At 58.0% G+C, this 27,155-nt stretch overlaps 3 protein-coding genes across 3 annotated transcripts in view; 1 reads left to right on the top strand and 2 right to left on the bottom strand.

Moving 5' to 3' along the window:
- Positions 1–4,876, top strand: part of LOXL2 (lysyl oxidase like 2) — a 52,485-nt gene extending 47,609 nt beyond the window's left edge. Inside the window, exons 11-13 of the mRNA XM_054174809.1 lie at positions 201–337; positions 1,807–1,918; positions 4,242–4,876. Of these exons, the coding sequence (XP_054030784.1) occupies positions 201–337; positions 1,807–1,918; positions 4,242–4,321 (329 nt within the window). The 3' untranslated portion in view covers positions 4,322–4,876. The remainder of the gene's footprint in view (positions 1–200; positions 338–1,806; positions 1,919–4,241) is intronic.
- Positions 4,877–5,732: 856 nt separating this feature from the next.
- On the bottom strand, positions 5,733–17,991 carry R3HCC1 (R3H domain and coiled-coil containing 1). Its single transcript, XM_054175480.1, has 8 exons — positions 17,900–17,991; positions 17,164–17,293; positions 15,933–16,070; positions 13,933–15,109; positions 13,513–13,685; positions 12,232–12,302; positions 10,408–10,503; positions 5,733–7,199 (listed from the first exon to the last, which is right to left on the bottom strand). Exons 2-8 carry the CDS (start codon positions 17,256–17,258, stop codon positions 7,045–7,047), a joined length of 1,905 nt encoding a protein of 634 aa, XP_054031455.1. The 5' UTR covers positions 17,259–17,293; positions 17,900–17,991; the 3' UTR covers positions 5,733–7,044.
- A 4,114-nt stretch (positions 17,992–22,105) lies between these two features.
- Positions 22,106–23,464, bottom strand: LOC104297815 (D(1) dopamine receptor). Its single transcript, XM_009897814.2, has one exon. The coding sequence runs from the start codon at positions 23,423–23,425 to the stop codon at positions 22,106–22,108; it is 1,320 nt and encodes a 439-aa protein (XP_009896116.2). The 5' UTR covers positions 23,426–23,464.
- Positions 23,465–27,155: the final 3,691 nt, after the last annotated feature.

Genomic DNA, 27,155 nt, shown 5'->3' with positions numbered 1-27,155 from the left:
TCCCCTGGGCTGTTAAATGTCACCCTCAAACCACTCCTCCTGTAGCTCATTGCCCAGGGAGAGCTCCGTGGAGCTCAGCTCCAGCTGCCCCTTCCTCCGCCCTGGCCACGGGGTGGGGGGGGTCAGCCCAAGCAGGTGCCACCTCCTGCCTCCCAGCCTGAGCCCAGCCCTTCCTTCTGCCTCTCCCTCCCGTGGTCTAGATGTGCAGAAGCAGTATGAGTGTGCCAACTTTGGGGAGCAGGGCATCACCGTGGGCTGCTGGGATGTCTACCGGCACGACATCGACTGCCAGTGGATCGACATCACCGACGTCCCGCCAGGGGATTACCTCTTCCAGGTATGCTGGGGAGAGCTTGAGGCACTGCTGTGGCTTCTCTCTTCCCCATGAGGGATGTCAGGACTCTCTAACCAGCTGCTTTGGTTGGGCATCTCCCTCTCTGAGCTTGCTGCTGCAAAGAGATTTCCCTTCTTGGGAGAGCCAAGGGGTAAGGAATTGGATCCTCTCCTTCCCAAGGGAAAAAGCAAAGAATCACAGAATGTTAGGGGCTGGAAGGGACCTTGAGAGGTCATCTAGGGCAAAGAAACAAAGCTTAGGGATCAGAGAACCTGGAGCACCTCTCCTGTGAGGACAGGCTGAGGGAGTTGGGGTTGTTCAGTCTGGAGAAGAGAAGGCTCCAAAGGAGACCTAATTGTGGCCTTCCAGGATCTGCAGGGGGCTACAGGAAAGCTGGGGAGGGACTTCTGAGGGTGTCAGGGAGGGATAGGACTGGGGGGGATGGAGCAAAACTAGAAGTGGGGAGATTCAGATTGGATGAGAGGAAGAAGTTCTTGCCCAGGAGGGTGGTGAGAGACTGGCACAGGTTGCCCAGGGAGGTGGTGGAAGCCTCATCCCTGGAGGCTTTTGCTGCATGTGGCTGTGAACAACCTGATCTGGTGTGAGGTGTCCCTGCCCATGGAACTGGATGATGGTTGAGATCCCTTCTCACCCTAACAATTCTATGATTTGCTGATTCTAATCATGGAATGGTTTGGGTTGGAAGGGACCTTAAAGATCATCCAGTTCCAACCCTGCTGTCGTGGGCAGGGACATCAGCCCAGGTTGCTCAAGGCCTCATCCAACCTGGCTTTCAACACTGCCAGGCTTGGAGCCTCCAGAGCTTCTCTGAGCAACCTCTTCCAGAGCCTCACCACCCTCCTGGGGAAGAATTTCCTCATCTCAATCCAGCTTCTTGCAGCTGGAAGCTATCAGCCCTGGGCCTCTCACTCCAGGCCTTTGCACAAAGTCCCTCCCCAGCTCTCCTGGAGCCCCCTTCAGGGCTGCTCTGAGGTCTCCCTGGAGCTTTCCCTTCTCCAGGCTGAACAACCCCAACTCCCCCAACCTGTCCCCATGGAACAGGTGCTCCAGCCCTCTGACAATCCAGGTCCTTGGATTGTCAGCCTGGGATGGATGCTTGTTAGGGGCACCAGAGCTGCCCCTGCACTGCAAGGGGGGGGTCTCAGCAGAGCACAGCAAAGGGACAGAATCCCCTCCCTGCCCCTGCTGCCCACACTGCTGGGAATCAGCCCAGGGCAGCCTTCAAAACCTCCAGGGATGAGGCTTCCACCACCTCCCTGGGCAACCTGTGCCAAGCTCTCACCACCCTCCTGGGCAACAGCTTCTTCCTCACAGCCAATCTGAATCTCCCTACTTCCAGTGTTGCTCAATGCCCGTGGTGCTGCTAAAAAGCCGTCTCTCAGCTTTGATCAGGAAGTGTCAGTCCCAGCCTCTGCCTGTCAGTGATGCTGTGGTCCTCCTTCTCTCCCCAGGTTGTCATCAACCCCAACTACGAAGTCGCTGAGTCAGACTACTCCAACAACGTGATGAAGTGCAGGAGCCGCTACGACGGCCAGCGGATCTGGATGTACAACTGCCACATAGGTGAGGAGGCTGCTGCAGGGGGGATGCTGCAGGGGGGGAGGCAGCACAGCTTTCTCTTGCAACGACACAGAATCCCCCTGAGCCTGCAGGAATCACAGAACTGTCAGGGTTGGAAGGGACCTCAAGGCTCAGCCAGTTCCAAGCCCCCTGCCATGGCCAGGGACACCTCACACCACAGCAGGTTGCTCACAGCCACATCCAGCCTGGCTGCAAACACCTCCTGCAGCTGGCTTGAGCCATCTAAGGGACAGATCCAGGCTGGGGGCAGAGTGGGTTGAGAGCAGCCCTGCAGAAAGAGCCTTGGGGGTGCTGGGTGCTGAGCAGCTCCCCAGGAGCCAGCAGTGCCCTCCTGCAGCCCAAAGGCAGCTGGGTGCTGGGCTGCAGCCAGAGCAGGGTGGGCAGCAGGGCAGCAGAGGGGATTCTGTCCCTGGGCTCTGCTCTGCTCACACCTCACCTCCAATCCTGCCTCCAGCTCTGGGGTCCCCAGCAGGAGAAGGACACAGAGCTGTGGAGTGAGGCCAGAGGAGGCCACCAAGGTGCTCCAAGGGCTGGAGCAGCTCTGCTGTGAGCACAGGCTGAGGGAGCTGGGGCTGTGCAGCCTGCAGAGGAGAAGGCTCCAGGGGCACCTCAGAGCTGCCTGCCAGGAGCTGAAGGGATCCTGCAGGAAGGCTGCAGAGAGACTTTTGCTGAGGGGGTCTAGAGCCAGGCCAAGGGGGAATGGTTTGAAGGTGAGGGACAGCAGGGTTAGAGTGGAGCTGAGGAAGTTGTTCTTCAGCATGAGGGTGGTGAGAGCCTGGCCCAGGCTGCCCAGGGAGGCTGTGGCTGCCTCCTGCCTGGGGGTGTCCAGGGCCAGGCTGGCTGAGGCCTTGAGCAGCTGAGGTGTCCCTGCCCCTGGCAGGAAGTTGAAGCAGATGCTCTCTGGGGTCCCTTCCAGCCTGAGCCATTCTGTGCTTCCACACTTTCAAAACAGGATTCAGTTGGAGCCTTTGGAGGATTTTTTGCTCTCAGTTAAATCCTGGGTTTAACACAAAGCCCAAGAAGTTAAGAGCCAGCTGCCTGCCCTCCTCCACCTCAAAGCTGTGGGGAAGGGTCATTTCCAGGGCTGGCTGAGGCTTTTCAGGGACTGTTTTTCCTGAAACCAATTCCCTGGGTGGGTTTTTTTTTCCCCCTCCCCTTCCTCATTTATGTGGTGAAGAAAATCCTCCTCTCCTGTGTCAGGCTTCAGATTGTGACCTAGTTCAGGGAAGCCAAACCCAGGCACTTAAAAAATGTGGACTGGGCTCTCCAGAGCTGAGCTTGAAAAGGTTTTCTTGAGTGGAAGTGAAATTGGTTTGGCTTTGGTCATCTCCCACCTAGCACAAAGCCAGGGCAGGGACCTGCTGCAGAGGGATTAGCATCAACCTCCCAGCTCCTGCTGGGCTGCACTGCCTTTAGTTAAGCACCAAAGGTCAGCAGTGAAAGTGGAAGCCAGTTTGCAGGCTTGCTCCTCCAAACCCAGTGCTCCTGGGGCCTGCTGGGCTGGCTCTTCAGCTGTGGGAAGGTTTAATTAGTGCTGAAATTAATTAGCCCAGGAAGCTCTTTGCTCCTGGAGTCCTCGCTCTGAGTTCTTCGTGTTGAGGGCTGGAGACCCTCCCCTGCAGGGACAGGCTGGGAGAGCTGGGGCTGCTCAGCCTCCAGGGAGCCCTGCTGGTGGCCTTTCAGTGCCTGAAGGGGGCTACAGGGAGAACTGGAGAGGGACTTTGTACAGGGGCTTGCAGGGATAGGATGAGAGGGGAGGGAGGGAAGTTTGAAAAGGGGAGATTGAGACTGGAGATCAGGAAGAAATTCCTCAGTGAGGGGGAGGGAGAGCCTGGAGCAGGCTGCCCAGGGAGGCTGGGGGAGGGTGGCAGCTGCAGTTTCCAAGGCACTCCTCCTGCCAGGGCAGAAATGTTCCCTGCCTTTGGCTCACCCAAGGGGAAATTCGCTGCTTCAGCCCCAAACTGGCAGTGCCAGGACGTGGGGCAAGGAGCTGGGAGAGGGGAGATTGAGACTGGAGATGAGGAAGACCTTCTTTAGAGGGTGGGGAGAGACTGGCACAGCTTGCCCAAGGAGGCTGTGGCTGTCCCCTCCCTGGGGGTGTTCCAAGGCCAGGCTGGAGGAGGCCCTGAGCATCCTGGGCTGGAGGGAGGTGTCCCTGCCCCTGGCAAGGAGGTTGGAACTGGCTGAGCTCGAAGGTCCTGCCCAGCCCAGCCCTACCACGTTGCAGCTGACACAAGCCCAGCACCTTCTCTGCCCCTTTGTGGCTGCCTCCTGCTCAAGCCTGTGCTCTCTGCCAACTCCCCAGGTGGCTCTTTCAGCGAGGAGACAGAGCAGAAGTTTGATCACTTCAGTGGACTCTCAAATAACAGAGTGGCCTCCCGGTAGAGGAGCAGCACCTCCCAGCCCACTCTCAGCAGGAGCCAAGCCTCCTGCTTCTGGGATCTCCCTAAACCACTGCACAAAGAAGAAGAAGAAAGAATTACAATCAAGCTAAACAATCAAAACTCTTAATTAGCAAAGGTAAATTATTGTCTCCAAGATGCTTTCCTTCCCACTTTGTAGGTGCTCAGACCACCCCCCATCCCCCCGTGCCTCCAGGCACTCCAGCTCTTGCTACTGAGGTAGTTAGGAGCAGGCTTTGAAGCTCTGCACTTGGCTCCACGTCTTCACAGTTGCAACCTTCACCATCCCAACCTTCTCCCAGCACTTTTGCAGCACCACCTTTCCTCACAGCCACAGCTCCAGGCTGCAGCCAGCACGCTTTGCCTTGGGGTGGGTAGCAGCACCCTCCACCTGCCTCTACCGTTCGCCTTCTTCAGGGCATCTCTCTTGGTGTCTTGAAGCTCTTTATGACTCAAGCTTGGGGCTGCACCACTGAGGCAAAAGCCTCTTCTTGAGCACAGCTGGCACCTCCTGCCTCCATGTGAGCTAAGAAACACAGTGGGGGGGGAGGGGGGAGGTGGGAGGCACCACCACCCCCCAACTGGAGCAGCTTTTCCTGAGCAGAAGAGGCTGAAGAGTGATTTAGTGGCACAGTGAAACAAACCCTTGCAGTCCCCAGCCAACTCCCTCCAGCACAGCAGCTCCTGCAGAACCCTTTGCTACAGGACCATCAGGGCAGCACCTTGAAGACTTTGCAGACCCCCTGCTGGACTCTGAACCCCCACTGCACAGTGAGCTCCTCACCTGGGTACACCTAAAGGTAGCTTTCTGAAGCTCAGTCACTCTCCTGGGGGGCTCAAAGATGGGGTTGAGTCGAGGCCTTGGATCATTGCTGTACCTTACAGAGGTTAACTTCATGGTTTCAGCAGCAGGGAGCTGGAGCTGTGCTGGTCCAGCCCCAGCTGTGTGAAGCTCCCAGTGGTGCTAAGTGTGTTGCCTCTGTTTGTTTGAGGACACACAAGGTTCTGTTATTTTTTCCCTCCCTTTCCCCCTGCCCCCCCCCCCCCCCCCCAGACACAGCTACTTGAATAAAACAAATGGTTCAGCCACAAACCACCCCCCCAAAGGCCATGCTTTAGTCTCCTTCTACTCCCTGACAGCTCACCACTACTCCAGTTTTGTGTCTTGTGCACACAAAAGACTTCTACAAGCAGCTGAAGGCAACAAAATGCTCACAGCTGACACCAGCTCAAGCCATGGAGGGGAGAGGGAGGGATTGAAACTGCTTCCACCTAGCTTGTGCCCTTCCAGAACCTACCTCACAGGGCTGTTGTGAGGCTTAGAAGATGGCAGAAGTCTTTTTTTTACCTCTCTCTCCTAATGCCTGTCCAAACTAACTCTGTCTTTTGGCCCAGGTGGTGGCATCTAGGAAAGGTTTTAAGCCTGTTGTAAGTAAGTTGGGCAACTCCATTTTGGTCTCCAGATGACGTAGCCAAAGGAGGAGCTGAGCTGTGGTGGGTGAGGTGCCACAGGCAGGAGCCAGCAAGCTCAAGGTGATGCAGCCAAAGGAGGAGCTGAGCTGTGGTGGGTGAGGTGCCACAGGCAGGAGCCAGCAAGCTCAAGGTGATGCAGCCAAAGGAGGAGCTGAGCTGTGGTGGGTGAGGTGCCACAGGCAGGAGCCAGCAAGCTCATGTTCCTCCTGCTAGTTCAGGAACCTCAGCTCTCTGTGAGGACTTCAGGGGGCCAACTGTTCATGGTTTGAAGGTGGAACTTGAGGGTTGCTTAGAACTGGGGGGGCCTCACCTTACCTCCTCTGGGTGTTCTCCTGCTGTGGTTGCTTTGCTGAGGTAACACTTTAGGTGTTTAGGATGGGGCAACCTGCTCCAGTTGGAGATGCCTCTGCTTACTGCAGTGAGCTCAGCTGGACTGAATGAGCTTGAAAGGTCCCTTCCAACCCCAACCATTAGATGATTCTACCATTTGCTGGAGGAATAGGGGTAGGGAGACACTGGAACAGGTTGCCCAGGGAGGTTGGGGATGCTGAAAGTGTTCAAGGCCAGGCTGGATGAGGCCTTGAGCAAGCTGGGCTGGTGGGAGGTGTCCCTGCCCATGGCAGGGGGTTGGAACTGGATGATCCTTGAGCTCCCTTCCAACCCAAACCCTCCTATGACTATTCTCTGAATCTCCTCCCACCAGGCTCTGGCTAAAATCACAAAGGGAGCTCTGGTTTGCTTTTGCCTCAGCACTGCCTGACAATATCCTCACCCACAGCCATTCAGGCTCCTTAAACACCAGGGAAAGAAGGGGAGTGGGGGGGAAAGAAAAGAAACCCTGCAACTTGCTTTATTCACTGCTCCTCCCTTCTGGGGAAGAGGTTAAGAGCAACATTACACCAAAGTAAACATGAAACAGCTTCGTTTTGCTTGCCTCCTGCAGCTGCTCAGCTGAAGTTTGGCCCCCAGGATCCAATTCTCTCACTCTAAAGTCACTTTTTGGGGGGAAGGTTACAGAGCAGGAAACAGAGCAGGGCAAGAGGCTCCTGCTAATGACGAGCTGACAGCTCAGCTGCTGAGCTCAAGACTCAAACTGAACAGCAAAACTTTGTCCCTTCCCAACTTCTCTCCCTGAGGATGGTTCTAATCCCCCAGGAGAACAGCTCCAAGCGTTCTGCATGCAGTTTCATGGCACAGCCCCTGCTCCTCCAGCCCCCTTGGAGCTGGGCTGGTTTACTCCTCCTGCTCCAAGCTTTCTGGCAGCAGCCCCTCTGGGCCTGAGACCCCCTCAGCCTGGTGCTTGTTCTTCAGGCCCAGAGCCCTGCTCACCAGCCTCTTGGCCACCACGGTGTCGGTCTGGGGTCTTTCCTTGGCAAGGTGAAGGAGTTCTAGGTGAAAAACAAACCACCAAAGACAAACAAGAGTTAAAATGGCTCAGTGAGGGCTTGGTTCAGGAAGAGCCTGGTGGCTAAAGCCATAGAAGGGTTGGTTGCTGTTTTCTTAGCTCCTCGACAGAGTTAACCCAGGAGTGGAAGCAAATCCTTCTACCCCCTAGCCACTCAGTCACCTCTTCTGGCAGAGAGGAGCCTCCAGTGTGGGACTGGGCTGGTGAGACACTGGCACAGGTTGCCCAGGGAAGCCTCATCCCTGGAGGGGTTTGCAGCCAGGCTGGAGGTGGCTGTGAGCAACCTGCTGTAGTGTGAGGTGTCCCTGCCCAGGGCAGGGGCTTGGAACTGCCTGAACTCAATGATCTTTAAGCTCCTTTCCAACCCAACCCATTCCATGACTCTATTTCAACCCTGTGCTCCCATAACAAACCACTTCCCCACAGGGCAGCAGGAAGGGATGGAAGGAGACCTGCAGAGGCCAGGGGCAGGCTGGGACTCCCTTGGGGCAGCAGGGAGGTGGTGGAAGCCTCATCCCTGGAGGTTTTGAAGGCCAGGCTGGATGTGGCTGTGAGCAACCTGCTGTGGTGTCAGGTGTCCCTGCCCATGGCAGGGGGCTTGGAAGTGGCTGAGCCTTGAGGTCCCTTCCAGCCCTGACAGTTGTGTGATTCTGATTCTGTGACTTCACCTTCAGAAGCTGTTTGGCTGTGCACAAAGCTCCAGGCCTCTCCTGCACTGCCACAGAGAACTTTCAGGAGCAGCTTCCTCCTCCCCATTCCTGACAGCATTCAGCAGGTCTCAGCTCAGAGAGCAAAAGGCAGGTGGCACAGTCCAAGCCCTTCCTCCAGGCACAGCAAAGCCTGAGCTCCACTTGGAGTGATCAACCCCCACAGGCTTTAGCCTTAGGAAGCAGCAAGGAAACAAAAAAATCTGCATTAAAAAACAACCTAAAATCAGAGTGGCTCAGGTTGGAAAGGACCTCAGAGATCAACTACTCCAACTCCCCAGCCACAGGCAGGGACACCTCTCAACTACACTCAGCTGCTCCAAGCCACAGCCACAGCCTGGCCTTGAACACCCCCAGGCAGGAGGCAGCCACAGCCTCCCTGGGCAGCCTGGGCCAGGCTCTCACCACCCTCACACTGAAGAGCTTCTTCCTCAGCTCCACTCTGACCCTGCTCTGCCTCAGCTTCAAACCATTCCCCCTTGGCCTGGCTCTAGACCCCCTCAACAAAAGTCTCTCTGCAGCCCTCCTGCAGGATCCCTTCAGGTCCTGGAAGGCATTTTTCTGGCAGCCACCTCCAGGTTCACCTTCAGAAGCAATGAATGCACCAAAAAACCCTTCCCCCAGGTGCACAGCAGGTCTGGATTTGGCCTTTTCTTAACCATTTGAGCAGCAAGCCTCTGCACATTTATTCTACCCAGTCAGCCATGGTGGGGGGGAGGCTTTGCTTGCTTGTCCAGGAGGTTGCTTTTGTCCTGACTAAAAGCTTCAATGAAGGCAACCAAATAACTCAAGAAGGGGCAGGGTCAAAGCAGCCACAGCTTGGGAAGCAAAACTGCCACTTTTTAAACACAGCTCAAGCCAAAAGAAGTGGGGGGGAAAAGGCAAAGAGAGAGAGAGAGAGAGAGAGACTGTCAGCTAATTAAGCTTTGAAACCACAAATTAAGCTCAGAAACAGCAAGGGTCTGCTGCTCAAAGTAACTTCCAACCAGAGCTCCTCAACACCATTCTCCAGGAGGAGGTCAGAACCTGGGGCTGAAGCTCCAGCACCAAGACTCGGAGGGTGTGACTGGAACCATGGCAGGAGACCCAAGTGCCAAAAGCCAAAGGCAATTCTTTTTGCTGTTTTCCCTCAACCCAAGCAGCCTTCAAAATGCAACCTCAGGGAGCTGGAGCTGTGACAGTGTCCCCTGAAAGCCTTCCCTGCTGGGACTGGGTCCTGCAGAGCCACCAGAGTGGTTTGTACATTGCCAAGCCTCTGCTGCCCCCCAAGACCCATGGCATCTCTTTAGCACTATGACTGATCTACCATAATGATTTGAACAAGGCAATAAAGGCAATAAACCAATCTTGATGGCTAACCTGAACCATTTCTTTCCCTTCACCTAATCCTGCATGGAACTGGGCAGAAAAAACTCCCTGGGCAGGCAGAAGGTTGAGCTGGAAAAGACCTTAAAGATCATCCAGGCCAACCACTGGCTGAATCTGCCAAGGCTGGGCTTGAGGCAGGGCCCTCAGCACCACAGCTCTGTGGCTCTGAAACCCCTCCAGGGATGGGGATTTAACCACCTCCTTGTGCCAGGCTTTGAGAACCCTGGCAGGGAAGAAGTTTCTCCTAATCTCCAACCTAAACCTCCCCTGGAGCAAGCTGAGGCTGTTTCCTCTTCTCCCAGCACTTGTCACTAGGGAGAAGAGCCCAACCCCCACCTGGCTCCAGCCTCCCTTCAGGGAGCTGTAGAGAGCAATGAGCTCTCCCTCAGCCTCCTTTCTAACAGGCTGAACACCCCCAGCTCCCTCAGCTGCTCCTCCCCAGCCCTGTTCTCCAGATCCTTCCCCAGCTTCCTTGCCCTTCTCTGGCCCTGCTCCAGCCCCCAGTCTCCTGTGCTCCCTGCTCCAGCTCCAGCTGTCTGCTCAACACCCTTAGAACTTCCCCCAAGAGGCAAACAACTCAAGCAGGACCATGGCTGAAGCTCACCACATGGTTTAGGTGGGAAGGAAACAAAAGGCAAGAGGTTTGATGATGCTTTTTGTGGCTCAGTCCTTGCACAGCAGGAGAGGAGTGAGTGAGAGCTTGGGGGGGCTCTCTCCTGTGCCCAGAAGACAACCTGGGCTTGGTCTGCAGGCCTTTAGCATCCCCTTGACCTGTGCCAAGCAACCAACCAGTGCAGCAGCAGCAGCAGTGCTGCTTTCTGCTGGAGTTTTACCACAGCCATGGTACAGACTGAGCTGAAACCACTGTGAAGGAAAAAAGCCAAACCCCAAAACACCCCAAAACTGCAACTTGAGGCTGGTCCTGAAGCCTCTGCAAGAGCTCCCTGCCCTGTGATGCCACCAAAGAGCCCCCAGAAACCCACAGCTGCTGCTCCTTGGTGCAAGGCTTGCCCAATTTCACCTGTCCTGGGGACCACTCCAGCTCCAGGGAAGGGCTAAAGCAGGGAACACTACAAGCAGTAATGGAACAGTAGTTGAGACAAGAGGTTGCCTTACTTGGTCTCTGCAGTGCCTTGGTCTTGGACTGCTTGGTTGCATGGAGCAGGGGTCGGATCTTGAGAGCAGGGTAACGGCGTCCCAGGGCCTGAGAGGCTGCAGAGAACAGAGAGGGAAACCCTGAGGCTCTGAGGGGAAACAAAACAGCTCAGCCCATGGGGTAACAGCACTGAAAGCCTGAGCTGCAGCAGCTGATGTGCTGCCATCTCAGGCACAGAATGGCCTAGGCTGGAAGGGAGCTGACCTGCTCCAGCCTCCCCTCCACGGGCAGGGACAGCTCTCAGCCAGACTCAGCTGCTCAAGGCCTCATCCAGCCTGGCCTTCAACACCCCCAGGCAGGAGGCAGCCACAGCCTCCCTGGGCAGCCTGGGCCAGACTCTCACCACCCTCACATTAAAGAGCTTCTTCCTCAGCTCCACTCTAACCCTGCTCTCCCTCACCTTCAAACCATTCCCCCTTGGCCTGGCTCCAGACCCCCTCAGCAAAAGTCTCTCTGCAGCCTTCCTGCAGGATCCCTTCAGCTCCTGGCAGGCAGCTCTGAGGTCCCCCTGGAGCCTTCTCCTCTGCAGGCTGCACAGCCCCAGCTCCCTCAGCCTGTGCTCACAGCAGAGCTGCTCCAGCCCTTGGAGCATCTTTGTGGCCTCCTCTGGCCTCACTCCACAGCTCTGTGTCCTTCTCCTGCTGGGGACCCCAGAGCTGGAGGCAGGATTGGAGGTGAGGTCTGAGCAGAGCAGAGCCCAGGGGCAGAATCCCCTCTGCTGCCCTGCTGCCCACCCTGCTCTGGCTGCAGCCCAGCACCCAGCTGCCTTTGGGCTGCAGGAGGGCACTGCTGGCTCCTGGGGAGCTGCTCAGCACCCAGCACCCCCAAGGCTCTTTCTTCAGGGCTGCTCTCAACCCACTCTGCCCCCAGCCTGGATCTGTCCCTTAGATGGCTCAAGCCAGCTGCAGGATCTTGCAGTGTGATTTGTTGAACCTCAAGGCTTATCCTCAACAGCTACACTGATTCTGGTCACCTCAGGCTTCCATCACATGCTCCTGACACAGGAAGAGTCCCAAGAAAATAGAAACCTCTTCCCAAATCTGTGGTTGTTAGACTAAATCCCAAGGGCAGAACAGGAGCTTTGGGACCACACACACTGCTGGATGGAAACTTAGAACCATAGAATTGTCAGGGCTGGAAGGGACCTCAAGGCTCAGCCACTTCCAACCCCCTGCCATGGGCAGGGACACCTCACACCACAGCAGGTTGCTCACAGCCACCTCCAGCCTGGCTGCAAACACCTCCAGGGATGAGGCTTCCACCACCTCCCTGGGCAACCTCTGCCAGGCTCTCACCACCCTCCTGGGGAAGAACTTCTTCCTGGGATGGCTTTGCCCTGAGCTTGGGGATGCTCATCCCCAAGGAGATCACTTTGCCAGGAGGCTCAGGGACCTGTGTGCCACACTCCCAGGGTCCCCAGGAGATTACTGCAGGGTCAGAGGGATTCTGTCTGGTTACAAGAGGGGAAAAAAACTAAGCAGGAACCCAGATTAGCTTCCAGCAGCTCAGCAGGAGTCACTCCACATGCAAAGGGTGTCCTGCTTGCCACCCAAGCCAGTCAAACCCCTCCTGGCTCTTGCACATCAGAGTCTCCACACTCCCCCAGGCCAACTGCAGCTTCTCAAGCTTGAGGCACACAGGAAGAAAGCTGTGCTGATCCCCAACCACCTTTGAGAAGAGCTCAGCCCATGTGCAAGGCTCAACAGGCACATCACAAAGCAGAGCATCAGTGCAGGGTCACTGCTAGAGCAGAGAAAGCCTGGCCAGGAATGGAACCACTCTACCTGTGGACAGGCTGGAGAAGATTCCCAGGGCATGTGTGTCATCCACCCACTGGATTTTGAAGCCACTCTCACTGAAATGAAAAGATAACAGGAGAATAGTCATTAAGAACCCCCCCAGGAGAACCATCAGAGCCCTCTGCTGCTCACAGCTGGGGCTGCTCAACCCATTCTGCTCACGTTCCATGAGGGGGAGGGAAGGACTCATGGAAACCTGGAATGGCTCAGGCTGGAAGGGACCTCATCTACTCCAACCCCCCTGCCATGGGCAGGGACAGCTCTCAGCCAGGCTCAGCTGCTCAAGGCCTCATCCAGCCTGGCCTTGAGCACCCCCAGGCAGGAGGCAGCCACAGCCTCCCTGGGCAGCCTGGGCCAGGCTCTCACCACCCTCCTGGGGAACAACTTCTTCCTCATAGCCAATCTCAATCTCCCCACTTCCAGTTTTGCTTCCAGAACCTAAAGAAAGCTGGGGACAGACTTATGAGCAGGGTTTGAACTAAACAGGAAGAGGCACAGCCTGGAGAAAAGGGAGAAATGTTTGAGTCAGAGTGGTGAGAGCCTGGCCCAGGTTGCCCAGGGAGGTGGGAGATGCCCAATCCCTGGCACCATTGCAGGTCAGGTTGTTTTGAGGCTCTGAGCAACTTGTTCTAGTTGGGGGTGTCCCTGCTGACGGCAGTAGGGTTGGACTGGATGACCTCTAAAGGTCTTCCCACCCAAAGCAGTCCCTGGTTCTGGTTCTGTGGGTGTATGAGAGAGCCCTGGGGAACAGGTTGGGTTTTAAACTGCTCCTGAACTGCAGGCAAACTTCCTTAGAGGCAGGGAAAGTGTAACAGGCTGAGGGAGCTGGGGTTGCTTAGCCTGCAGAAGTGGAGGCTCAGGGGAGACCTTCTTGCTCTCTCCAACTCCCTGAAGGGAGGTTGCAGCCAGCTGGGTGTTGGTCTCTTCTCCCAGGCAAGCAGCACCAGAACAAGAGGACACAGTCTCAAGCTGTGCCAGGGGAGGTTTAGGCTGGAGGTGAGGAGAAAGTTCTTCCCAGATAAAGGAACTGGCCACTGGAATGTGCTGCCCAGGGAGGTGGTGGAGTCCCCATCCCTGGGGGTGTTCAAACAAGGGCTTGGATGTGGCCCTTGGAGCCATGGTTTAGCTGTCAGGAGGTGCTGGGGGATAGCTCACAGGTTGGACTTTTCCAACCTGCTTGTTTCTATGGTAATAGAGGAGGGCACAAGGAAGGTGCAGCAGGTTCTGTTGTGCCTTCCAGGCTGCACACTGCTGTGGGGCACTCACTGGAAGTCAGAGAACACTTCTAAGAGCTGCTCTGTCTTCATGGCTGGGGAGAAGTCATAGATCTCAGTGACGTGGCCAAAGTCCCCCTGGGTGAGCTGTGCCTCTCCATAGGTGGAGTAATCAAAGCTGATCTTCTCAATGCTGATGTCCTTCACACTCAGGTAATTCACAATCTGAGAACCAAACACTCACCATTAAACCCAAAGACCTCCCCCAGCCCAGGCTCCACCCCAGAGAGCAACCTCCCCCCAGCCCCGAGCTCCACCTTGCTTCCTGCAACCCCCTTCCTCAGGGCCCCCCTCCTGCCAACAGGCTCAGCCTGCCCCCAGCCCAGGGATTCTCCCCCCACCAACTGATGCATTTCCCCACAGCCAACCTGAGCCCCCAGCCGTGCCCCCAAGTCTCTCCCCAGGGCCAAACCTCTGCCAAGAGCTCTGCTGTGCAGTCATCCTCGGGGCTGCTCTGCCCAGGGCCACCTCTGCTCTCCTCATCTCCTGCAGACAAGTGCAGCTCATCCCACAAGCCAGGACCTTCCTTGCCCTCCTCTTCTGCCACAGGCACCTGCCCACCGGGGTTCTGCCCAGGAGCATCCACCCAAGCCTCCTTCTGCTCCTCAGCAGCTGGTGGGTCTGGTTCAGGCACAGCCTGAGGCTCATGTGGGGCTTCTGGGGGGTTCTGCTCAGGCTCCAGCCGGACATCTCCGGGCCCCTCTCGGCCTTGGCTTTGCAGTTTGGAGGAGCCTCCCTGCCGCTCGGTGCCAGCGCTCGGGGAGTCCTCGGCCTGTTCTTCGGGCAGCGACACGCTGCCCGCTCGCTCCCGGCTCCTGGCAGCAGCACAGCCCTCCTCTTGGTTTGCCAGCGGCAGCCAGACGGCAGCGCTCGCCTCTGCCCCCGCGGGGCCGGCGCGGTCCGAGGGGCCGGAGGGTTCGCCGCGCTGCCCTGCGCCAGCCTCCGGCCGGGGCCGCTCTGCGGCTCGCAGCTGGCGCGGGGCTTCGCCGCCTTCTGCCCCCGCGGCGCCGTCACGGCTCCGACCCTGCCCCTCGGCCTCAGCCGGGCTCTGTTTGGGGGCCGCAGGAAGGGCACCCGATCGGTCCTCGGCCTGGCTTTCCCGCCCGCAGGCGTCGCCGCCGCTCTCCACGCCGCGCGGGGGGCGTTCGGCCTCGCCGCCGTCCTTCCCGCCGGCGCCGCGCTCCTCGGCGGGCTCCTGCTGCTCGCCGAGGGCCGAGGAGGCTCCCCGCGGGCTGCCCCCAGGCTTGCCCGGCTCCTCCTGGCCAGCCCCGACCGCAGCTCCGGGGCAGCCCTCTCCTCCTCGCGCCAGGCTCCCCCCAGGCTCTGCCGCTGCGGCTGTCCCCGGGCTCTCCTGCTCGTCCTTCCTGCGCGTGGCCTTGGGGAAGTAGAGAGCTTTATCTGGTTTCCTCCTGGGGGGCCTCTGTATCCTGCCAGAGCCCACACAGGCCCGGGAGCCGTCCCCCTGCACGTCCCCAGCGTGCCGTTGCCGGCCGCCTCGGCCCCCCCGGCCCCAGGGCTGCGCAGGGCGGTGGAGCCTCGAGGGGTTGCTGCTGGGCTTGGCCTCGCTGGGCTTGGTCTCACTGGGCAGCCTGGGGGCAAGAGAAGTGGCAAGAGGTGAGCAGAGGAAGCCAAGGGACAGGGTGAATGGGAAAGAGACAGGAGGACAAGCGTCAAACCCCCTTGGGCTGGGCACTGCCGAGGCCACAGCTTGAGCCCTGGGGGCAGTTCTGGGCTCCTCACTCCAAGAAGGACACTGAGGAGCTGAAGCGGGGCCAGAGAAGGGCAAGGAAGCTGGGGAAGGGTCTGGAGAACAGGGCTGGGGAGGAGCAGCTGAGAGAGCCAGGGGAGTTTAGCCTGGAGAAAAGGAGGCTGAGGGGAGACCTCATTGCTCTCTACAGCTCCTTGACAGGAGGCTGGAGCCAGGTGGGGGTTGGTCTCTTCTCCCTAGTGACAAGTGGTAAGAGAAGAGCAAACAGCCTCAGCTTGCCCCAGGGGAGGTTTAGGTTGGAGATTAGAAGAAACTTCTTCCCTGAAAGGGGTCTCAGAGCCTGTCCCAGGCTGCCCAGGGAGGCGGCTGAATCCTCAGTCCCTGGAGGTGTCTCAAAGGGGCAGAGATATAGCACCGAGGGCCATGGTTTAATCCCAGCCTTGGTAGAGCTGGCAAATGGTTGGACTGGATGATCTTAAAGGTCTTTGCCAACCAAAACCATTTCATGACTCAATGAAATCCAGAGAGGAATCGGCAAACAGGGACAGAAAAGAGTCTCTGCTTTCTTAATGACTGGAGGATGCCACCAGTAAGGGAGAGCCACCCTTTGTGAATGAGCACCACACAGACTTTATCCTGGTGAGCTGGAACACAAACCCCATGGCCACAGAGAGAGAAGCAGGGGGACATCTCCCACACCCTACCTGACAGCTGAGTGACAGATGACTGTCCTCCTCCTCCAGCCTTCTCCCACAGAGAAGCTGCTCAACAGATCCACGTTCTCCACGGTGCGATGGATCAGGTACCTGAGGCGACTGGACAGGGGAGGGAACAGCAGCACCCTGAAAAGAGAGAGGGGTGCAGGGCATCAGCAGCTCGCAGGAGGGAAAAAACAGGATGAGAACCCAGCAAGAAACCTCTCTTCTCCAGATCATTCCCAGTGTGGGGGCTCCAGCCAAGCCCCAAAAGAGCTGAAATCCCTTCCCCCCGCCAGATGCCTGGCTGGATGTGCTCACTTGGCACACTTGGGCTGCTGGGACTGCCTGCTCCCAGGTCCTTGGGCTGGGACACCCATTCCTGCCAGCAATCCATGCTGGGAATGACTGGGAAGCAGCAGCAGTAGGCTGCTACTTGGTTCCCTTCTTTCCAGCCTGAGTGTGCTCCAGAGAGCAGCAACCTAACAGAGCATGGGGAGGGATGAGCAAACACCAGCCCTTGAGTCCAGCGCCTTCAGACAGGATTTGACAACTCCACTTTGGTTTCTGAGTGGTTTCCAGTCACAGGAAAAGCAACAAATCAAATATTTATGGCTGCTAGAAGCTGGCAGGAAACTTAATTAAATCTGAGCCCTGCTCCTCTCTGACAGCCTCTTTTTAGCCACCTCAAGGGTGTCAAAGGTGACTGGCTCAGGGATTAGGTCCAGTGAAATTCAGCCTGGCCAATGGAAAATGGTGCAGCAATCCAAGGGGCTGGGGTCTGCTGCCATGGGAGAGGATCCAGCCATCAGGAAACCCTCAGCAGAGAGGGGAAGTGAAACAGCTTGATTCTGAAACTCATCAGGCTGACAGTGAGCTGGGCCAGACGTGCCCAGCACCATCGGGGTGGTGGTGCAAAAGCCACCAGCACCCAAAGCTGATCTGCCTGAAGGAGCATAAGGAGACAAACCCCACGCTGATCCTCAACCTGCAGGGATGCTCTGGGCCAGGCTGGAGCTCTGCAGCCAGCCAGCCCTTGCAGCCGTGCTCCAAACACTGCTGCACCAACCCAGCTGCAGTCTTCCTCCCAAGGAACCGATGCAGAACGGGGGACAACGTGCCAATGCCCTGCAGCGGCGTGTGCCACCACCCAGGGACTGCACACAGCAGCAGGGAAGGGGTCACCCCCTGCAAAGACCCCTCTGCAGCTAGCTGGTGCCCACCGTGGCTGAGCACCCACCTGTGGTGCTGCCCTTGCAGCATGAAGTGCTCCAGCTCCTCCGTGATCCTGCCCACGAACTCATCCTCGCTGGGCGACAGGAACACGCCGTCCATGCAGCGCAGCGCCAGGGCGGCAGCGATCAGGAGGCCTGAGGAGGGACACGTGGGAGAAGCGGCTGCAGGGGAGATGGCCCCACGGGCACCTGGCACACCTCCTCCTGCAGGCCTCTGACCCAGCTGCAGGCCTGAGCCCTGCCCCTGCGCGGCTCCGCGCAGCCCTCAGCACCCTGTGCCGGCATAGGGCCGTGGGCACCCCCTGACCGCCCCTCCAGCTGCACCTCAACTCTTCCCGTGCGACCCCCATTTCTTCCCCTGCACAGCCCCAGCACCCTGTGCGGCTCCGTGCGGCCCTCAGCACCCCCAGGGCAGCATCCTGCGCTGCTCTGGGCACCCCGATGCCTCCTCCTTTTCCTTCTGCTCCCTCAGCACCACGTGCTGCTTTTTGCACCCGGTTACCCTCCCCCCTTCCATTCCCACGCACCCCCAGCACCCTGTTACCGCCCCCCCGTCCATGCACCCCAGCTCCCCGCTACCCCCCATTCCTCCCCAGAACCCCGGGAGCCCCTCCACACGCCCCCAACCCCTCGCACGCCCAGCAGCCCTTCCTCCCCTCACCCCTCCGCTGCACCCCCACGAGGCTCCGTGTACCCCCAGACCACCTCTCCCGGTACAACCCCGCCCCCCCCGCACCTTACCGGCTCGGCGCCCCCCGCTCCAGTGCCCCCCAAGGCCGCCCTCAGCGCCAGGCCCGGCCCAACGGCTCCACCCTCTGCGGCGCCTGCGCCCGGCCCCGGCCCCGGCCTCGGCCTCGGCCCCTCCCACCGGGCAGCTCCGCCCCGGCCCGGGCCCCGGCTCCTCCCACCGAGCGGCTCCGCCCCGGCCCGGGCCCCGGCTCCTCCCATCGGGCAGCTCAGCCCCGACCTCGGCTCCTCCCACCCGGCAGCTCCGCCCCGGCCTAGGCCCCGCCTCCTCCCACCGGGCAGCTCAGCCCCCGGCTAGCGGGGGGATTGGGGGCGGCTACGTGGGACCCCCGGCAGGGTGGGAAGGGAGGTTAAAATGCGCGGGTTCGGTGCGGAGAGCCCTGTTAGGCACCCCTCGGCACGGCCCCAAAACACCGGACCCTGCAAAAACAAAGAAGTGGCTGGGGCTGGACTCACCTGGGGCCAGGGAGGTGGCAGCCGGTGGAAACAGATCCCAGCTACGGGAGCTGTGAGGCTGAGACCGGCTCCTTTTCCCCTCAGCTCCAGCTCCCTGTAATTCAGCCTTTGTCTGGAACGGCTGGAAGAATAAACTGAATTTTGTACCGGGAACCTTGAGTCCTGGGGTCAGTTTGGGACCTCCCTCACTCCAAGGACAGTGAGGGGTTGGAGCATGTCCAGAGAAGGGCAAGGAAGCTGGGGAAGAGTCTGGACGACAAGAGGAAGGGCTGAAGGACCTGGAGTTGCTGAGCCTGGAGAAAAGGAGGCTGAGGGGAGACCCTCTGGCTCTCTACAAGTCCCTCGAAGGTTCCCAACTGAGAAGTTGCTGCTATTAGGTGGGGAGTGAGGGTGATGAGAACTAACCACAGGGTTCCTTCATATCATAGAATCAGTCAGGGTTGTGACCACAAGGATCATCTAGTTCCAATCCCCCTGCCATGGGCAGGGACACCTCACACTAGATCAGGCTGGCCAGAGCCTCATCCAGCCTGGGCTTAAACACCTCCAGGGCTGGGGCCTCAACCACCTCCCTGGACAACCCATTCCAGGGCTTCACCACTCTCATGGGGAAGAACTTCCTCCTCACCTCCAGCCTGAATCTCCCCACCTCCAGCTTCATTCCATTCCCCCTAGACCTATCACTACCTCAGATCCTGAGAAGTCCCTCCCCAGCCTTCTTGTAGCCCCCCCTGAAGACCCTCATTATTTCACTTGTAGGAGCAGAAAAGACCAATGTGTGGACTCCTTAATGTGCTCAACATGCTGAAAGACACACAGAGAAGTCCAAGGCAGCACAACCTCATCAGAGCAAGGAGATACTCTGAGAAGTCCAAGGCAGCACAACCTCATCAGAGCAAGGAGATACTCTGAGAAGTCCAAGGCAGCACCTCATCAGAGCAAGGAGGTATTCTGAGAAGTCCAAGGCAGCACCTCATCAGAGCAAGGAGGTATTCTGGCCATGCTCTCACAAAATCCTCCTCCTGCCTCTCTCCCCTTAGCTGCTGATTGCTCCAAATTACCATACAGATTGGGGCTGTGATTCCACAAGAGCTTCTGCCAGGCTTCTCCAAGCATCCACAGACCCTCAGCCAGCCTTCACCCCTGTCTGGTGCTGCTTTCCTCGGAGGCCAACCCCTGGCCTCTGCCTGATGAGAAAAGCAGCTGCTGATCTCCAAACTGGAAGCTAAATCAGGCAAGACAGCCACCTCCACCAGCCTCATCTCCTCCCCTCTCTCCCACTTTTTCTCTGCTAAATCCATTCCTCCTAAAGCTGAAAAATCACTTCAGGGGCAGCTCCCCAGCACAAGCTAAATGCAGATAATAAGTGGACCAGGGAAAAAAAAGCCCCAAAGGATTACATCACCTTCTCCATTGCTTTTTGCAAGCTCACCCTGCAAGAAAGACAGGGAGGTGCTGGAGTCCGTCCAGAGGAGGGCAAGGAAGGTGGTGAAGGGTCTGGAGAACAGAGCTGGTGAGGAGCAGCTGAGAGACCCGGGGGCGTTCAGCCTGGGGAAAAGGCTGAAGGGAGACCTCAGTGCTCTCTACAGCTCCTGGAAAGGAGGCTGCAGCCCTGTGGGGGTTTGTAGAGCTCTTCTCCTTAGTAAGAAGCAATAGGAGAAGAGGAAACGGCTTCAGAGTTGCCCCAGGGGAGGCTGAGGTTGTGGAGAAGGAGAAGGTTCTACAGGAGGCTGAATCTTAGCAGTGCTCCTCCGGAAAATCCCGAGCACAGACCCTGGAGACGCAGTGAGCTCCGCTCCCTCCCACGCCGATTCCGCTGTAACTCGACTCTAATTGGGCTCTATTGGCTAATTACCCTTCCTCTGTAATTAGCACTTTCTGCCTTTTTTCCCTTGAACGTTTTGCTGGGGAGGGGGAAGAGGCTTTTCTGCTGTGCCAAAGCTGTCTCGGATTCAAGGCGCCGTGGATGTGCCGCTGCCGCGGTGGAGCGGGAATGGATCAAAACACCTTCCTCAAGTCCCCACCCCCCACCCGTGTCACCGTGAAGTGCTGGGGGCTCTTCCCCTGCTGTGTCTACCCCCAGTTCCCCAGACACAAGCTCCCAGCTGCTCAGGGAGAGGCTGATTCAAGAGCAGAGGTGAGGCAGAAGGGCTCCTGGAGAAGGCATTTTTATTGGAACAAGACAGCAAGGGAAGGATCCTTAATGGAATGGGAGAGAAAGGGAATGAGGGGGAGAGCAAAGTGAAAGAGGGAAGGAAGTCCAGGCAAAGGAGGAAGATGTGGTGGAGGCACAGAAACCAAACCAGCAACCTTCTTGCTTGAACACCCAACTTCCACCCTCAGACTGAAGGGCTCAGACTCTGTCATTCCCAAAGGGAATTGTCACAGTTCCTGGTTCCAAACCACAGCTTGTGCTCATCCCTGGTTGCCCTCAGCCCTGCCTGTCCCAGCACAGAAAGGCTGCCTCTCGCTCCAGGCACCAGGGCCAACCTTTGGTGTGCAGAATCCTTCCCTGCAACAGGCTCCAGACAAGCTGCTGCCAAGCACAGCCTCAAGGCTCCAGCCTGTCCAGACCTGCAGGATAATCTGCCTGAGCAAAGGAGACACAGGTGAGCCCAAGAGGGTTCTCCAAGCAAGGCCATTCCTGCCCAGCCCACCCCAGAGCTGCCTTTCCCACACAGCACAGTCCCAGCGAGCAGAAGGCAGCAGCAGCAGCCAGTCCTGCCAGCAGCATTGTGCCCATTGAGCAGCCTTGGGCTGGTGGCTTCTTGGACACAACCAAAGCAGGCTCTGTCCCTACAAGCACAGCTGTGTTTGTGCTTCATGGGCTGTGGAGCAGCAGCTCAGCAGACCACACAAGTCTTTGCTTGCTCAGATGAAGTCCCGAGGACGGTGGAATTTGAGCCCTTGCCTTTCAGCCTTCTGCAGAAAGCATTTTTAACCTGGGTCAGCTTGAGGGAGGCGCCAGCAGATCTCTGCTGCCCACCCGGGCAGGAGCTGAAACTGCAAGCCAGAAACCCACATCGCTGAACCCCCTCCCCCGAGCCGTCTGAGAGGTCGCTCCGGCTGCTCCGTGCCTGCTGACACAAACTGCTGCCCAGAGAGAGAAAGAGCAACATCCACATCATCCTCAGCCTCCTCAGAAAGCAGGGAACTGCAGCTGTGTCCCTGCTTCCATCTCTCCTTGAGCCCATCTCACCACCCCATTCCGGGATCATAGGATGTTAGGGGTTGGAAGGGACCTCTGGAGATCTTCCAGTCCAACCCCCCTGCCAGAGCAGGAGCATGGAATCCAGCACAGGTCACACAGGAACACATCCAGATGGGGCTGGAAAGGCTCCAGAGAAGGAGACTCCACAACCTCTCTGGGCAGCCTGCTCCAGGGCTCTGGGACCCTCACACTGAGGAAGTTCCTCCTCATGCTGAGGTGGAACCTCCTCTGCTGTAGTTTATATCCACTGCCCCTTGGCCTATCCCATGGTGCAGCTGAGCAGAGCCTCTCCCTTCCTTTCTTCCCAGCAAGAGAGATTGGCCATTGGGATGTGCTGCCCAGGGAGGTGCTGGAGTCACCATCCCTGGAGGTGTTTAAGAGCAGCCTGGATGAGGCCCTTGGTGCCATGGTTGAGTTGATCAGATGGTGTTGGGTGATAGGTTGGACTGGATGCTCTCAAAGGTCTTTTCCAACCTGGTTAATTCTGTTCCATTCTGTTCTGTTCTCCTGACCCCCAGCCCTCAGCTGAAGGCTCAGCTGGGCAGGGCTGTGACCCTCTCCAGGGAGGCAGCCTCCTCGCACTCCACCTGCACCACCCTGCGGCCAGAGGGCTCAGAGACCTGCGATTCCCTCTCAAAGGACACCTCACTGCTTTCCAGGGGCAGAGCAGCGTGGGGGAGCAGCTGGGGGCAGCCGAGGGCCACCACCTCCTTCTGGCAGGTGGTGTCGCGGCGGTAGGAGGCCGGCTCGGTGCTGAGGGCCACCCTCTCCGCGGCGCGGCCGGGCCGCGGGCGGCCGCAGCCCAGGAGGGCGGCGAAAGCCCTGCGGAAGTCCGCGTTGAAGGCGTAGATGATGGGGTTGAGGGAGGAGTTGGCCCAGCCACACCAGGCAAAGGTGTTGAAGACAGCCTCACTGACACAGGGGAACTGCCCCGGCTCCCCCAGGCGGGGGTCGCAGAAGGGCACCGCGCAGTTGAGCACGAAGAAGGGCAGCCAGCAGAAGACGAAGACGCCCAGGATGACGGAGAGGGTCGTAAGGAGCTTGGTTTCCTTCTTGAAGGAGCGCTTCAGGGAGGCTTCCTGAGGGGAGCCGGCGGCCTGGCAGCCCTGGGCACGGCCTGCTGCCCCCTCCAAGGAGGAGATCCTGCGGAGCTGCCGCCGGGCGGTGCGGAAGAGGCAGCCGTAGGTGCCCAGCATGATGGCCACAGGGAGGTAGAAGCTGACCAGCGAGGAGGAGATGGCGTAGGTCCTGCTGAGGCTGGAGTCGCAGCTCTCCTCCTCCTCAGGGCCACGAGCACCTGGCTCCTGCTGGCTGAGGAAGCCACGGTCCTTGTGCCACCTCAGCTGCACGGGGATGAAGGAAATCAGGAGGGACAGCAGCCAGGCCACCGCGATGGTGATGAAGGCCACAGGCTGCCTCATCCTCCTCTGGTAGCAGAAGGGGTTGGAAATGGCCCAGTAACGGTCCAGGCTGATGATGCACAAGTGGAGGATGGAGGCCGTGGAGCACATGATGTCAAAAGCCACCCAGACCTCACAGAAAGCCCCAAAGGGCCAGTAGCCTGCCACCTGGGAGGCAGCCTTCCAGGGCATCACCAGCAGAGCCACCAAGAGGTCGGACACCGCCAAGGAGACAACGAAGACATTGGTGACCTTGGAGCACAAGTGTCTGAACCTGACCACAGCCACACACACCAGGGTGTTGCCCAGGAGAGTGGAGAGGATGAGAAGGAAGAGTAAGGCAGCTGTCACCACACGCAAGGACAGCTCAGAGTTGCCTTCTTCTGCCCAGCTCTTCCCACTGCTCGTGTCATTGAGCACATCCAGCCCCCTCCCTTCCGCAGAGCCATCCATGGGTTCCCCTTTGCTCCGGTCCCTTGAGAGGTCTCGCAGCTCTTCCAAGTCCCTAGCAGCATCCAAAGCCTCTTTTCACTGCTGCCACCTGCAATCCTCCCAGCTCTCGCCCCCAGCCAGCGACCCAGCACCAGGAGAGGTGCTTGAAGCTCTCAGCGGCTCCCGCTGCCCACCTGGCACTGGCTTTGTGCCCTCTTGCCTCCCGTGCCACTCGTCCTGCTCTGCAGCCTGCTGCTCACAAAGAGCTGCCACTCACCTCTGGCACTGCAGCGAGCTGCCACAAGCCTTCCTCCCCCTCTCTGAAGCTCTTCATCCGCTGTTGGTCTGCAGCCTGCTACAGAATCCCACTCAATCCCTTCTGCTCTGGCCAGGCTGGGACTTGCTGCCAGATGACAGGAGGAATCTGAGCTCTCTGCTCTTGCAGCTGGACCTTCTCTGCTCAGCAGCCAGGCTGCTCTGCTGGCTGCTCTCCCCTCTGCATTTCACACAGCCTGAGAGCTCTCTCTGCCTGCACACCAGGTCCCACACTCACCAGGTCCACCCTCTGCCAGCTAAGAACCACGGCACTGGGAGTCCACAGGGTAAGTCACTTGGGAGTGGAGGTGATAGGATTGAAGGGACAAAACCAACAGACATCCAAGGGGGGATCTGAGGGGGCCTCAATGCACTAAAATCAGGATGGGAATTGGCTGCTTCATCTGTGAACAAGAGAGCCCCAAAGTCACTGCCCAGGCACAGATGAAGGACCCTAAACCACTTCCTCCTCACAGCTGCAAGTGGAGCAAAGCTGGCATTTCATTCCCACTGCAGCACTTCTTTGAAATCCACAGGGGATTAAAAAGGAGGAAAAAGATACACAAAATAATCTGAAACCTGAAAGCACTTTTCAGACTCTTTCTATTCAGCAGAAGTTCTGTGTTGAACCCAAAAGGCTGCAGGACAGCACTTGGGTAACCATTCTGGCAGCAAACAGTGGGCACCCCCAAGAGCTCTTCTCACCACCCTTAGCCACCACTGCTCCTTCCCACGCAAGGACTGAGCAAAGCTGGACAGCCTCAGCCCACTGCCTGTGGTGGGGGGTGGGCACAACCTGGTGGTCTGCTGGGGCTGAAAGGCATCATAAAACTGTCAGGGTTGGAAGGGGCCTCAGGGCTCAGCCAGTTCCAACCCCCCTGCCATGGCCAGGGACACCTCACACCACAGCAGGTTGCTCACAGCCACATCCAGCCTGGCTGCAAACACCTCCAGGCAGGAGGCTTCCACCACCTCCCTGGGCAACCTGTGCCAGTCTCTCACCAGCCTCATGGGGAAGAGCTTCTTCCTGACATCAAATCACAAGCATCATGGTGCTGCAGAACTGGGGAGGCAGCTCTGGAGGTATCCCCCTGCCCCCTAAAGCTACTCCTTTACCTGCCCCTGAAAGCTCTCACTCCAGACTGAGAAGCAAACCTCTGCCCTCTTACACCCAGTGGAAAACCACAAGGTTAGTACCCAGGGCTGACCTTGGAATCCATCACTCTGTAATTGAATCCTCTCTAAGCAAAAAGGCTTCTTTGGTCAGAATAGAACAGAATTAACCAGGTTGGGAAAGACCTCTGAGATCATCCAGTCCAACCTGTCACCCAACACCATCTGATCAACTAAACCATGGCACCAAGGGCCTCATCCAGGCTCTTCTTAAACACCTCCAGTGATGGTGACTCCAGCACCTCCCTGGGCAGCACATCCCAATGGCCAATCTCTCTTTCTGTTAAGAACTTCTTCCTAACATCCAGCCCAAACCTCCCCTGGCACAGCTTGAGACTGTGTCCTCTTGTTCTGGTGCTGGGTGCCTGGGAGAAGAGCCCAACCCCCACCTGGCTCCAACCTCCCTTCAGGGAGTTGTGGACAGCAATAAGGTCTCCCCCAACCTGGTTAATTCCATTCTATTCTAAAACATCAGGAGGCCAGGTTGCTCCAGAGCCAGCTCAGCAAGAGCTGCTTCAGTGGGGACTTGCCTTTGAGGAGTGGCCAAGTGGAAAAGGGGGCAACAAAAGCTTCCCAAACGCAGCTGAACCTCCCCTCCCAGCAGCATTCATCCCCTCATTAGCTAGGGGGGGGGGGGGGGTGGGGTGTGTGTGTGTGCTGCTGAGCCCTGCCTTTGCCTGTCACAGACACCACTTCAGAAGCAAAGCAGCAGCCAATCCACACAGAATCAGCTCAGCCACACACAGAGATTCAATTAACCCGACCCTGCCACCCAGGCTTTGCAGAGGGGGGCGACAGGAGCTGCCCAAGAACAACTTTCAAACAAGAGCATCATTATGCCCGTGAAGATCCAGCAGCAAGAAGCTCCCTCCTAAAGCAAACAGCACGCTTGCTCTGTGACAGGTCACAGACACTTGTTGCCAGCGCGTCACAGCATTTAATTCGGCAGGCTTTGTTTAATTAAGCCTCATTAGTTCCACCGTCTGCAGCCTGCCGCTGCCAAGTGCCTGTGCCAGGAGCCGCCGCTAGGTGGCAGCCGCAGCCCCCTCATGGCTCAGCACTGAGCCGCAGCATGGTTTGGGCTGGAAGGGACCTTAAAGACCACCCAGTCCCAACCCCCTGCCATGGGCAGCTCCCACTAGGGCAGGTTGCTCATCCAACCTGGCCTTGAACACCCCCAGGCAGGAGGCAGCCACAGCCTCCCTGGGCAGCCTCCTCCAGAGTCTCACCAGCCTCATCCTGGTGAACTTCCTCAGCTCCAGTCTAACCCTGCTCTGCCTCAGCTTCAAGCCATTCCCCCTTGGCCTGGCTCTAGACCCCCTCAGGAAAAGCCTCTCTGCCTGCAGGATCCCTTCAGCTACTGGAGGGCAGCTCTGGGGTCCCCCTGGAGTCTTCTCTTCTCCAGGCTGATGACCCCCAGCTCCCTCAGCCCTTGGAGCATCTTTGTGGCCTCCTCTGGCCTCACTCCAGCAGCTCTGTGTCCTCCTCCTGCTGGGGACCCCAGAACTGGAGGCAGGATTGGAGGTGAGGTCTGAGCAGAGCAGAGCCAAGGGGCAGAATCCCCTCTCTCCTGCCCTGCTGCCCACCCTGCTCTGGCTGCAGCCCAGCCCACAGCTGCCTTTGGGCTGCAGGAGGGCACTGCTGGCTCCTGGGGAAGCTTCAGATCAGCTCCTCCTGCCTGCTAAAGGCAGCCTTCTCCCCTGAGCGAGCTGCTCTGCCGCATTATATTGCTAAGCACTTGCTCCATTTCCTCACTTAAGCACCTGCTATTCCCCCCCCTCCCTCCAAGAATCAGCTGAAGGACTATTTTAAACACCACTCGACTGTGATGTGCTTCCAAGTCTGGTGGCAATTCAGCTCTAGGTCTTTATATTTAATTTCCTCACCCAGCAAGAAGCTGCCCTTTTATTTCCCTTTCCCTGCTGCCTCACCAAAATACACTTCACATCCTCCATTCAGCCATCTTGATTACATTCCCCCCCCCCCCCCCCCCACTTTGCATCAAAGGAAGACAATTACAAACCACTTCAAATCAAGCAGCAGCTGCTTGGCTTTAACTCTTCAAGTGCCTCTCTTCCCAGAGTTGCCTCAGTCAGATCTGTTACAGAACTGCAGGAGCTGTTCATTCCTGCAGGAATCACTTTGCACTTGCAGAGCAGGGGACAGGTTCTGATAGTGGGGGAAGAGGAGGCAGAGTCAGATCCTTTAAAGCAAGGCTCAGTGATGCTGGCTGGAGGCAAGACCTGAGCTGCACCGTGGAAGA

The sequence above is a fragment of the Dryobates pubescens genome, chromosome 31 (genome assembly GCF_014839835.1).
Source record: "Dryobates pubescens isolate bDryPub1 chromosome 31, bDryPub1.pri, whole genome shotgun sequence".
Classification (NCBI taxonomy): domain Eukaryota; kingdom Metazoa; phylum Chordata; class Aves; order Piciformes; family Picidae; genus Dryobates; species Dryobates pubescens.
Note: the sequence above shows the minus strand (reverse complement) of the source record. Positions and strands in the feature narration are given on the sequence as shown.